Source organism: Dermacentor variabilis, chromosome 2 (assembly GCF_050947875.1).
Source record: "Dermacentor variabilis isolate Ectoservices chromosome 2, ASM5094787v1, whole genome shotgun sequence".
NCBI classification, from domain to species: Eukaryota; Metazoa; Arthropoda; class Arachnida; order Ixodida; family Ixodidae; genus Dermacentor; species Dermacentor variabilis.
This window is the reverse complement of record NC_134569.1, coordinates 38,713,838-38,726,823: the sequence shown is the minus strand read 5'-3', so window position 1 is coordinate 38,726,823 and position 12,986 is coordinate 38,713,838. Positions and strand designations below refer to the sequence as shown.

The 12,986-nt window shown below is 47.6% G+C and overlaps 1 protein-coding gene across 1 annotated transcript; it reads left to right on the top strand.

Annotated features, from left to right (window-relative positions):
- Nucleotides 1–2,986: 2,986 nt before the first annotated feature.
- LOC142570299 (uncharacterized) lies at nt 2,987–12,696 on the top strand. Its single transcript, XM_075678692.1, has 4 exons — nt 2,987–3,379; nt 6,311–6,498; nt 11,285–11,548; nt 12,462–12,696. Exons 1-4 carry the CDS (start codon nt 2,987–2,989, stop codon nt 12,694–12,696), a joined length of 1,080 nt encoding a protein of 359 aa, XP_075534807.1.
- The last annotated feature ends 290 nt before the right edge of the window (nt 12,697–12,986 follow it).

Here is a 12,986-nt window from a genome sequence, read left to right as displayed (position 1 = left end):
CCAAGGGTCCCGATTTTTATTAGTCATATCATAAGAAGCCAACAAACACTGACACCAAGGACGACATAGGGGAAATTACTTGTGCTTAATAAATGAAATAAAGAAATGATAAATTAATAGAAATTAAAGTAGATGAAGAAACAACTTGCCGCAGGTGGGAACCGAACCCACAACCTTCGCATTTAGCGAAGGTTGTGGGTATGTCTGTAATATTTGATAAACTTTTTGGTTTTCTTTTGCCCATAAGAAAAACGCTATGTCATCAACATACACCTAAGTATGTACGTCGTCATGACATGAGAGGGAGCTCATTAAAATGTTAAATACGACTGGAGAAAGAACTGGCCCTTGTGGAACACCTTTTGCCTGCGCGTATCTGGTCGAAGAAATGCCGCTGTGGAAGCAAGAAAATTCTCAGTTCCTTAAAAATTATGCAGTCCATGCTCGAATGTATTTTGGAAAGTTATGCTTCCGAAGCTCATTGAGCATTATCACGTGCTAAACGCTATACTGTGCTTTTGAGGTCTCTAGTGTGACTAATGCCGCATAATGCCTTTGGCACCGTGACAGCTGAATATGGCTTTCAATGTCAATATGAGCCTGCCATATTTATCACTGCGATCTGAAACCGCTTTTTTTTTTGACTAAGGATTCATCGCTCATTAGGAGAGTTGATCATCCGAATATTTACAAGTTTTTCAAGCAATTTTACGAAATTTCAAGTTAAAGTTATAGGCCTAATATTGCCTAACACCTAAGCGTCACCCGGATATTTAAGCAAGGGTATGACCATGACAATTTTCCACTCCGATGGAAGCGATGCCGTTCGGACGGAATAATTGAGGTCTAACAAATAATCTTGTGATTCTTTATATAAAATTTTCAACATGGACGAAGTGATTTAATCGGGGCCGAGAGCCGCTGCTGAAAAGCTTTGTAACACTTTTGCTTTTCGGACTTGAAGGTTTTCGTGAAACGGTCCTCAGTTGGTGATATCTGTGGAGCTTGTAGAAGTCGGCAAGAAAAGCGACGTTCTAACCGTCTAGCGATTACCTCCAATGAATCCTTTGTTACTTCGCTAGACAAAACTGCGGATTCTGCATTTATCGGCCCTGAAATCATTTTCTTAGCGCGCAGAAAGCTATACAGTGCGCGTTTATTATTTGATTTAGAGCGAAATTCAAAATGCTTAATGTCGTACTCATCCTTTGCCTTCAGCAATGTGCGTTCAAAAGTACCGGCATAGAAATTATAATCCGTCCAGTTTCGAGGGCATTGGTTATGTAACATTTCCTTCCAAACTGCCTTCCTTCGCCTGTAGTCACGGAGAGAAATCATCCTTCCACCAAAGACAAGAATTCGTTTTAACTGATTGTACCACATCTTCAGATTTCTCACAGTAATCTTTTAAAAGAGAACAAATGCTCAACACTTTCGATTTGAGACTTGCATCAGGGAAGCCATTGAGGATCGCAAATAATTTTGAAATTTACTGTAATTTATGGAAGTACGCACATTATAAACTGAGGAGGTTACTAGACAGATGATGTCAAAAATGTCCGGCATGTAGTCACCATTCGTGGTGTAATAAACAGTCGACCAGGCAGACAGGGAGAGGCTTGAGCTTGCAAAAGTCAAGTCTAGGGACGAAGCAGCCTGACCTTTGACGAAAGTAGGTAGCCCTTAAATTACACATGTAAGATTGTTGTTCTGGGACCAACCACACAAGCGAATGCCACTCGGATCTGCTTTTAAGCCACATGTAATATTATGAGAAGTCAAGAAAGACACCAAGGACAACATAGAAGAAATTACTGGTACTTACTAATTGAATGAAAGAAATGATAGATTGATGGTAATGAAAGTGGATGAAAAAACAACTTTTCACAGGTGGGAAATGATCCCACGTCTTCGCATGACGCGTGCGATGATCTAACCGATTGAGCTACTTCGGCGCCGTTTCCCCATCTACTTGGTAATTCAATTAGTAAGCGCAAGTAATGTGGTGGAAGGGTTTCGTGCGAGCCAACAGGTATAAGAAGGAACCGTTACAATATAACCGAGTCTTGTTGCCTTTACTGTCAACATCATCCATGTAAAGCAGGAAGGTTTATTTGGTTACTCGCGTTGTTTATCTACATAAGATCGCCTAAGGAAACGCTGCGGACAACTCCAAGCTCGCACTTAAGGATTCTCAGGTTTTGTGAATGTTGTAGAAAGCCCTTTAATGCACGGAATTTCTCTTTCTTGTGGAAGCTAGAAGTTTCACTTTAGGATTACCAGTTAACATTTCAATTATTATTTGCGATATTTTCACTTACCTATCTTTTTGATTTCTTAGCAAAACAAGACACTCAAGGCAGAAAGGCGTGAATGCGCACTGACCCTGTGTTAATTTTTGTGTACTCTGTCGGTGTTGAGACGTTAATCAAATCGGTCACTGACAAGTCAGAGGTGTCGATGTACAGGGCTGTTTTATTATTTATGTGGTGGCAGCGGGCCGGCTAGTCTTTAAGCCTAGGCTCCGGAGCGTTCCACTCGGACAAGACGTGCCGCAGCTATGGAAGAGACTTTGCGCAATGAAGAACTCATTCATTCGAAATGCAGACGCTTAACTAGGTTTCATTACGTGCGGCATGACGTAGTGAAACCTAGTTAAGCGTCTGCATTATGAATGAATGTGTTCTTCATTGCGCAAAGTCTCTTCCATAGCTGCGGCACGTCTTGTCCGAATGGAACGCTCCGGAGGTATTACCAGTGCAAGCATACAGGGCAATGACACTGTATTTATGATGATGTTGGAGGTGGCGAAATAGACGACTGCAGTACATGCGATGATAGATGATTCACGAGTCAGGCGCAAGTGGCACAATACAAAAGTTCTAAAAGGCCATCCTGCTCCTATTTCGTCGGTTTCTTGGGCAAACCCCGCAGTGGGTAAGTGCCATTTTCGGAGGAGCGAGCGAGGAAGGCAACGTTCAGAACTATGGGGCCACCGACGAAGAAGCATCGTACGACCTCTCGAAGTCCGCGCCGTTCGCCGCGGAAGGGAACCGCTGCGCAAGGACAGGGACACCGGCGCTTTGACACCAGCAAGACCAGAGGTCGGTCCCCGTCGTCGAGACCGACCGCCAGCCGGCGGGGACAAGCCGGCGGAGGCGGCGGTGGCTCGCCGGCTTCGCGTTCCCACCTTGTGGTCCTGGTCAACGGCCTGGCCGTTTCCACATTCTGCGTGCTGGTCGCGTTCTTCGTGGTGTACACGGTGCGCAGCGCCGGTACGTTGGCCACGGCCGCGAGGCGAAGCCACCCTGGCGGCGCGCTTGAGGCAGCCCGGAGCAAGCGCCCCCAGCATGGCGACTTCGCCGCCGCATCTGCAGGAGTGGGCGTTGTCATACCCGAGAACACCAGGTGCGCGGGCACTTTCCAGAAGACACTGGCGCAAACTCCAAGTATTGAAGCCAATCCGAAGACCTAAATCGGTTTAGGCTGGCAGAAGGTTGCTTTCGTTAATTTCGCGGCAGCTTATTGACAGGTTGCCCGTATTTGGGCAATAGTCGCGCAGCAAGGGTTTTCTAAACTTGCTAATTACATTCGTTGGCTACTCTAGAATACAGCGTAGTCTATCTTTACGGTTACAAATTAACCGGACCCATTGTAGCGCAGCAAAAGGTTCTGTAAACTCGCTTAGCTCAGTCTTTGTCCTTAGGCTCTTAAAATATGATATGGTCTATCTTTTGTGATAAAAAATTAATGCTTCCGGTGGAACATCGGCAAAGGTCATGGCGTCAGAGTAAGCTAACCTGTCTGTCCTTTTTTGAATGATCTCTGCCCTACGAAGGCTTACCTCGTGATAAACGGGGCTCTATTTATGTTGCAGAATGATAACTTACTTTGTACAGCCCAACCTATTTTCCTATTTATTGTCCCCTTAACACGCCAGCGCGTCGTTAGTAATTTTATAAGTTGTGAGCCCTTCATTTCTTTCTAGAGCGACAGCTTGTTTAGATTAGTGAACGCCACGTGTCGTCGAGAACACGTATTCGTGAGAAGAGAACCATGAAAAGGAAATCCTTTGACTCATGTGAGGGCAAGGTTTGGTTAAGTCTTCTTACGAGCCCTATACTGAGTATTATTGATGTACGCATTTTCGGATGCAAAGTGTCTGCATTAAAATATGTAACTTAAAGCACTTTCCTTACTTGACACTCTTTCTGGTAAGCTAAAAGGTTTGAACAACTTGTGCCATGGGATTTTCACGACGTTGACGTCGAAGCTTAGAATGGCTTAGTTAGATCGATGAAAGTCATCCTCTTTTGCATGTTCAGTTCGTGTGTAGGACGAGGCGATGCGTTTCAGTTTATGCTTGGTTTACATATCAGAAGTTGTGCAAGTGGAGGGGCTCTCCAAGCAGGAGAGGTTGAGTGACAAGAATTGGGCACCAATTGACGCTGCGAGGGTCGTTGGCCAGTGGTCGTTGGCCAGTGAAGTTGTGGTATCACCTGATCCGATAAACCAATGTGACGTAGCCTTTAACGATTGAGGAACGCACTACATGGAATGATTGACAGCAAGACAACTAAATGCGCTGTACCAAAACTTTATTTATTTAAACTGACAATAACTGCTTTGTGATCGATGTGGTAAACAGTGAGGTTTTCCGTGGGTACTTTAGAGAGATTCCTAGCTAAAGTCAAATACATACACGACTTGTGCACAGTAGTTGACTGACTTTTATTGGTGAAGCACATGAGACCAAACTCTTTCATCACGAACTGGATACACCATCTGTTCTCTGGTTTTAAAATGTCTGCACTGTAGCCTCGCTGTTCTTCGGGAGTCCTAACTATGCGTGGCCTTTCCATAGCGCTATCGGAACGCAAATGAAATCAATTGCTAGGCGGATTCTTCTTTTACATATGAATGTGTAGTGACGTCACTCCCTGCTTCGTATGCTACAGTTGCCGCTTCCCGGCAACTGCAGCTTATGCAAGCGCAATGTTTGCCGGGAGACGCTTGCGGCGAGCGATACGTGCTTCGCATTTTTCGAACACGCCTTATCATCTATCATGTGGTTTTGAGATTTATTTCGTGCTTTTCTTTATTGAAACGAATACTGGGGTGGGTCTTGCATGCGTAATTCTAATGGAGATAGGCACTTCTCGCTTCACTTCATTTAACGGTTTTCTGTCGACTGTTCTGTCGATGGAAACGAAGAAATCCCGGAAACCGAGTCATATACAGCTTCGCTGCAAATAACGATATGATATTTGAGTCACTGGCGTTAAAAAAAAAAAAAAAAGATTCTTACGTTTTACTTGCCATAACCAAGATATGATTGTGAGGCACGTGGTAGTACATGGGAGACTCCGGATTGATTTTGACCACCTGGCATTCCTTAATGTGCACATAAATCTGAGTACACAAGCGTTGTTGCATTTCGACCCCATCGAAATGCGACCGCCGCGGCCGGGATCGAACCGGCGACTTCGAGCTCAGCAGCTCAACGAGCCACTGGGATACCGCGGCGGGTGTGACTAACAGAACGTTCAAAAAGACATGGCGGCTTCTATTTATATTGCTGTGTAGTTCCCGAAGAAGAAGTAACTTACACGCCTAAGTCCGGGGAAGTTTTGAACCGGAATAGGACTTAGATGCCAGGGTTTCTCGCAATGACCGTGCCAGTGACCTTATGTGCAGAACGTAAACGCTAAAGAAATGTTCAAAAATGTCGTGAAATGCAAACTCATTGTTGTACATGTCAGCTTAACCTTACCAATCAGTTACGTATATATCTTATGTCAGGTATCCAGCGACCTTCAATTGTTCATTGAGTCAATGAAGATGCCCTGCGAATCATTTTGGGTGCCGCAATGTCGCGAACGGAGTTTTTCCGTATGGAGGAAATAAAAAAAGCCGAGCAGTGGTGTGTTGTACGGCGCTTGATCAAGCGGCTGGCACCTTTAAGATGTCAGTAACGAGAAAGGCCCGTAGGGAAGTAGGGAGAAATTCTACATAGATGCTGAGCAACACCCGAACTATACACTACCCTCATCCGAGTGAACCGTGATTCTAGCTGAATCCGCAAAATTTTTCGATTGAGCGATGGTGGCACGAAACACTTCGCTGAGCGGATGATTCTATTCGGCTTCGTGTACCATACCACACCATACCATATCAAATCGTGCTAGAAGTCTCCGGAGGAGTGCTTACACTCTGGTTTGTTTTACGACGTACTACGTAACGCCACGTCGCGCTTCCATGTCCGACCAAACAACAATATCCAAAGTACATATGAAGTTACTCGACGCAGGTTCGTGTGCGTGTACCACGAGCAGAACCGACGGCCGGGATACAGCCCCGACACGTTTCCGTACGCCTACTGCCACGTAGTGGCCTACTGCTGCCTGTCTGTGAACACGGCGCCCGAAGATACACAGGCGCTGCAGAGCATTGCCGCCCTAGCCAGCGCCCGCAAGCCGATCGCAATCATCGTCAAAGGTATGCATTCTTATTATACAGGGTGCCCCAGCTAACTTTAGCCAGAGTTAAAAGATATGCGAATGCTACGTAGGCGGCCAGAACCAGGGTAATGTTGTTTACCGTCGCTTGGAGATACTCAAATTATTTTATTTCATTCTATCTAATTATACAATTAGTTTTAATTATTTGATCAACTTCTCGAATATTACATTTAGATGAAAAGTGTCAATGAGAAAATTGTAGAGCGACATAAACAACTCTCGATACAGTTTCTGTTGCTCAATACCTGCTACGTAAAAGTTTTCCGAGCGTGAAAGAAACGAAAGTGAGAGTATGTCGGGATCCGGTAGTTGAACAGGCACTTGTAGGTTGAGGAACCACGTACGAAAGAAACGATGCTTGATTGCCTACGTTTCGGCCGGGGTCCAACCTTAGTAGCGCTAGTAGGCTACACCCTACAAGTATATATATATATATATATATATATATGTATATATATATAACTTCATTTTGCTTGCCCTGTAAAGGCTTCTGGATATTTCTGTTTGAGGTGCATTTAACGGAGCTGTTAGCTTAATGCGTCCTCCTTGCAAACCATTCGATGTTTGCGCCTTACTACCTGCTTTGTTAAGCTTAAGCCGCCAGAGATGCGCCGTTATTGTTAGGGTTAAGTTGGACGACGGGTCTATGTTGATTTTAGCGCGTACGATCTGGTGCTATTTAGAGCAGAGTATATGCAGGCGGGCTGGTTGATAAAGATGGTAGCACCAGACACACAGAACGAAAAGAGAAGGTCGGTGTTTCATGGTTACAATGTATTGGGAAAGAGCGCTACTAGACACTGGAAAGATTGTCGAAGCCTTTGAAAACATCGATAGACTGACAGAACAGTGCGCCATCAGTACCACTTTCTGAGAAAGAGGTTAGCTTCTTGAACGTGTGCAACGTGGCCGGTTTACGCAGTACAACAATTTGCATGCGGTGAGTCGAATTTTGTTTGCGTGAATATGTCCCCCCTCTTGAGTATAAATCGGTTGCTTGTCATCGCCTTCTTCGTGTGTCCTCTCTTCGTCGCGTGTGCCTACTCCAGCGGTGCGGTTTTGAAGATGCCGGTATGTGGCGGGGGGCCGTTGGCTGTCGAGCCCGATTCAGCGCGCGCTTATCACCACGCGCGTGCGGGCGCAGTGGGGGCCGGCCAGACCGACACCGACCTGACGGCGCTGTTTGGCTCGTGGCGCGCGGGCCAGTTCACGGCGAGGCTGCTGGACGTGCGGCGACGCACGGCGTTCTGCTGCGCCTACCTGCACTGGCGCAGGCCGTCGGCCATCTACCGGGATCGCGTCACGCGCCTCGCCGCCGACCTGCGCGTCGCCCTGCGGGGCCACGGCGTCCGCCTCGGCTTCGTCGTGGACGCTGCCACCGCCGAGGCACTCGACGTGCGCACGTGGGTGCGCCCAGATGGGTTCGGGGAAACAAACGAAGTTTTTTATTGAAGCGACAACCGTAGCGAACGCGGCGGACACAAGAAAGGTGACGGGAAGGACGCTGATCCAGCCAACTTTCGTGTGTCAGTCGTGTTGGCGCTACGCTGACGTACGAGCCGACTAGCCCAAGATCAAAGTTTTCCTCAGACACAAGAACTTCGTTTCGAAACGACGCGTTGTCAGTTCATGAGGATATGCTGGCAGGATATATTCGTTTTGTTACGATCGCGTGTGAAGAATCGCAGTGTTCAGTTGCGCCGAAGAAGGCGGTGATAATTTTTGGTCAGCTGCCTAGTCGTTTTCGCTAAGGGGTTCCGTATATCCGCATTAATCTTCGAGTCAATACGAATGACGGGATGCTTCGAAAGTGATGAAGCTCTCACGATTCCCACCAAGTGAGCACTCCTTGAGCCTTGAGCGGCCCGGTTTCACAGTTGGAACGTATGCCTAAAGCCTGCTATAATATGATTAGTTAATTTTAGTTTAATATAACTTCATAGTGCATGCCTGTCGCACAGTTTGACCATAGAGAAAGATTTCTATGGTTTGACTTCTCCATTTGCTAATAATCCTGGCGGGCGAAAATTGTCACTTCTCCATGAATTTGTTATCATTAATGAGTAGAGAGAGAGAGAGAGAGAAGAGAGAGAGAGAGAGAGTGTTCAATCGCTGAAATGACTCTTTTAGCCCGCTTGAGAACCATGAATCGTGAATGTTGGTGAAGAGAGTATACTTGTATGCCGGCCTCACACGATTTCACATTTAATCAGTCTATGGAGACAGGCGTTGAGCTTTCTTGATTATGTGCTGCACCTGCCCTTTGGCATGTAATATACGACGCGTGTGCAGATTAACCTGTAAGCGTTGATAAAGGCAGTAGGTCAGTTTTCATGCATGCTGATTACGAATCGTACAACATGTTTGAAACGCATGTTTCCGTCCTCACTTTGGCATTGAAGGTCAGAGGTCTGATTCTGATCCGGATACAACACTGCTCTATATTCCTGGGCCACCTAATATGATGTCATTATCTTTCGCAGCGAAGTAAACGCGGCTTTTAGAAACAAAAACCCCCAGGTGCATACACCTTAGGTGATAAACTTTGCTGATGTCCATACACTGACCAGTTTATGTGTATTTTTATATGCACCAGTCAGTGGGCCTACAAGTTTTGACTAATCAGTCGGTCGTCATTTCAAGAGTACAGCATATACTGCCACCTACGCAGCCAATGCAAAGGAAGCCCTCTGGTTAATTCCTTTAGGGTGCTGCACGAGTAGAATATTGGATACTTATGCGGTTGGTGCTGCGCACTGGTCAATAAAGGCGCCGTCCTCGGTGAAAAGAAAAGAGAAAGAAAAAAATGAAAAGTTGAACGAAACAACATACATACACACACACATTAATCAACTTGCATGATTAACATCGCGAGCATGGGATCTGTCTCGACCACCTAAGTTCTCGTCTCGGTGGCTCTGGGAGCGTTGACATTAACACATTTGCATATGCGAGAAAATTCCCAGCGGTACGGCTAAAGACGAAAGAAATGGGTCGCTTGGGAATGCAGAAGCAATTAGACAACCCTGCCCAAGAACATCTCTCTTTTACCCGGGAACACTGCCACAGTGTATGTAAGCTCAGCGCCCCATGTTTGTCCACTTTCTTCCCAAGGTCTAACTCTGCTGTACGTTGGCAGCACTTCACAGGCCTATCTTATTTCCTCTTGCCTTCCTGTTCACGAAGTATTACCTTCTTAATCGCAGGGTTTACAGTGTGCCGCATCCTAAACTAAACAGGGCTCAGGCACTTACATTACGCTTACTACAGACTGGTACTTATCCTTGCCCACGGAGACTGAACATGTTTTATCCAGAGACGTATACAGAGCCTTATTGCCAAGATTGTGGTGCTTTAGCTACGCTCGAACACATGCTCTGGTCTTGCGAAAGAATTGAAGACTCGGCGATCAAGGATGCGTCCAGGTGGGAGGCTGCACTTCGCAGCCCGGACCTGGATGAACAATTCTGGGCTGTCCAGCAGGCTCACGACGTGGCCGTGAGGCTTGGCCTTCCGGTCCCGGCGTGGGAGCGGCCCGCTTAGTGATTAATTATCACTACTTGCTGGACCAAATAAAGTTTTCCTTCCTTCCTTCTTGTTCAATCTTCGTTGCTTTCTATTTCCGACGCAGCTCTCGTATGTACTCGTTGCGCGGAGAAACTGTCTTATTGCTTCGTCTTCAAACCGAACGCAGGGGTATTCCCCATTGGTGAGATGTACTTTTCCCGAACTGTGCTTTCCCCTTTTTCGTTACACGCATGCCACCCAGCATCCTTTTTACAGGCACTTGGATCCTCTGAATGTAAGACTCTCATTGTTGGGATTATTTCATTTTGGTATACATATCCGCTGAGCGCCCAGTTGCCTTGCAAACTATAGGCCTTTTCAACTTTGCTGGCTCTTGTAGCGAGATTGTTGCAAACTCTTCACATGATACTGGTTTTAATGAGTTGCAATGGCGAATTTAATTGCATAAGATCAGCGTAAAAATGACGCGAACTGTATAAACAATGCCTACATTTCTACGTTGCTTATGAGCAGTGCCAGAGCAAGGAATATCACCGGAGCCAACAGTTCGACGAGAGGACTTGTTCCGAAGACAAGTCCGTTGTGGAAGTGTTGGACATTCCTCATATGACTACTGCTCGGCACTTCATCGGCCTTCATCTTCATATGAACCTCTGCCTTGTTTACATTGTTTGCGAATGATATGAAGGCAACAGACAATGAAACGAAAAACATAAATGAAAGGGAGAATAAGTATGGCTTTCCAAATTGAAATGTAGAATTCTAAATTTCCGTCATTCTTTACGTTAATTATTGTTTCTTTGCTTCGTAAGACATTTGGAGTTATTTCCTGTAGCAGAAACAGCACAAGCACGTAGAAGGGAAAATAGACACACGCAGGCGCTGACAGTTACTAACAAAAGAGTGGAGGGCTCCAGACAGATCTTGACCGTTTGGGGGTTTTTTAACACGCGCCTTGATCTACCTAGATGAGCGTTCTTGCACGTCGCCCCCATTGAAATGCCGCCACCACGTATCCGGTAGTCGAACCCGCGACGTCGTGCTCTGCAGCAGAACGCCACAACCACTGAGTCACCGCAGCGGCGGGTCATGCATAAACTCGGGCATGCGTCTTAAAAGCGAGTCCAGCCGAGTAAGCGCGCAACTCGCGCATGTTGGGCTTAGCCAGCCCGGCATGCCTACTCGAGGCGCTTCTGTCGGGTTTCGCCTGAGCGCCCTTGAACGCGACTGCGCAGACTCCTGGCCACCTTAGGGCGTGACTCGCTGCTGGTCGCTCCCGCCCCGTACCCGTCGTCGTCGCCAGGCGCCCTGGACCCGTCGTACCACGGCTACGAGGCTCTGCGGTGGCACAGCCGGGTGGCCGAGCTGGGCGGAAACGAGAGCGCCCGCGCCTGCCACACCGTCAGCTTGGCAGGCGTGGCGATGACCGCAGCCAACGCTACGCTAGTGCCGTACGATCGCATCTGCGCGGCACGATTCCTCAGGACGCCCAGGACAAGGTAAGCCCGTGCTAAACCCGTTGTTGGCCCTGGTACGTTCTCGGCAAGAAGCAATATGGTTAGCGCGCAGAAAAGACCACGTAAAGATGGTTTGTCATCGAGGTCATCGCGGCCGTTGTCATGGGGTGCCAGCATGTCGACAAGCTGCGTAAGAAGTAATAATAATAAGAAGAAAACGGGACAGCACGACAGGCGTGTCTTGCGCCGAGCGACAAATAGATAACTGTGATAACTCGGTGGAAAAAAATGTAGGCAACGCGCGATAATATGCTGCGCTGACGTCTTCGGGGCCACCATTTTTTGAATACTAGCACGGTGAAAAGCTGCGTCCGTGAAGCCAAGTAAAACTATAATACGGGTACCATCTCAAGCGGCCAACGAACTTACAGCACATGATCGGTGCGTTTGTCGCACGCGACTCGATGCGCTTACTGCAATTTCTAGATGGCGGTCCGTGTGCTTTGAGACGTGCCGATGACGAATGCACGACAGACAGTTTAAATACGCCACCTGAAAGACTAACGCAAGCGCATAACGGGATTCCACGATAACAGTACATCTGATCGCCGTGAGTCAGTGCCCGTGTTATACGCAGCGCTTCCAGTAAATGAACAGTGATTACCGTCGCCATATTAACCTCACCGCCAATACCACGGGCGCCGGTGAAATTGCAGTCGCGTGGTCCGCATACCGACCAGCAAGGAAGGAAATCAACTTTCTTTGCCCCCCGCCCACCGGCATACCTAAAGTGCCTTGGGTAGGTGCGTCCCTATAGTCTGTGAAGCAGCAATCATAGCAAAAGGCCCCGGCGCCGCAGCTATAGCTACCCCGGATATTTCCTTCCTTGCATTCATTCATTCTTCCCCCCCCCCCCCTTTTTTTTTGTTCACGTCCGGCGCTTTCGTACATACAGCAGGGACGGCTGGTCATCGGTGGGTCGCCTGTGGGGCTCCGGCGCCCTGGTGTCCTTCCTGTCCCCGGCCCGGGCGCGATCCTTCGTTGCCGCCGTGCACGAGGAGGCGGGTTCAAGCTGCCTAGGCTTCTGGGATCCCGAGCACGACGACTTCGCTGGTCGCTGCGGGGGGCCCGAGTACCCGCTCATAGGGGCCATTGTGAAACGACTCGACGATGAGCAGAGACGTGATTAAAAAGAAATTCCCTTATTGGTCATACAACTATACACGTACACGTTCTTTTACCACCACTAATCATACGTCACACATTGAGACGGGAGATTACAAAGCAAAGGCTGCTATGCGTATTCCAACCGAAATCATGCAGCCCAGTTGGGCAGGTGTAATGTACTGTGCGGAACAGATAGCCCTGGGTCTGACCGAGTACTAAAACGGGCCCCAGAGAGAGGAAAATGCAGTCGAGCTAGGCGGATGAATCATCATCATCATCACCACAACCCAATTCTAGGCCCACTGCAGGACGA

Bases quoted from the DNA above. Each gene is read 5' to 3' on its own strand.
- LOC142570299 (XM_075678692.1), top strand. From the start codon at position 2,987: ATGGGGCCACCGACGAAGAAGCATCGTACGACCTCTCGAAGTCCGCGC. The intron at 3,380-6,310 runs GTGGGCGTTGTC...TACTCGACGCAG, and splicing joins TCGCCGCCGCATCTGCAGGA to GTTCGTGTGCGTGTACCACG. The intron at 11,549-12,461 runs GTAAGCCCGTGC...TCGTACATACAG, and splicing joins CTCAGGACGCCCAGGACAAG to CAGGGACGGCTGGTCATCGG.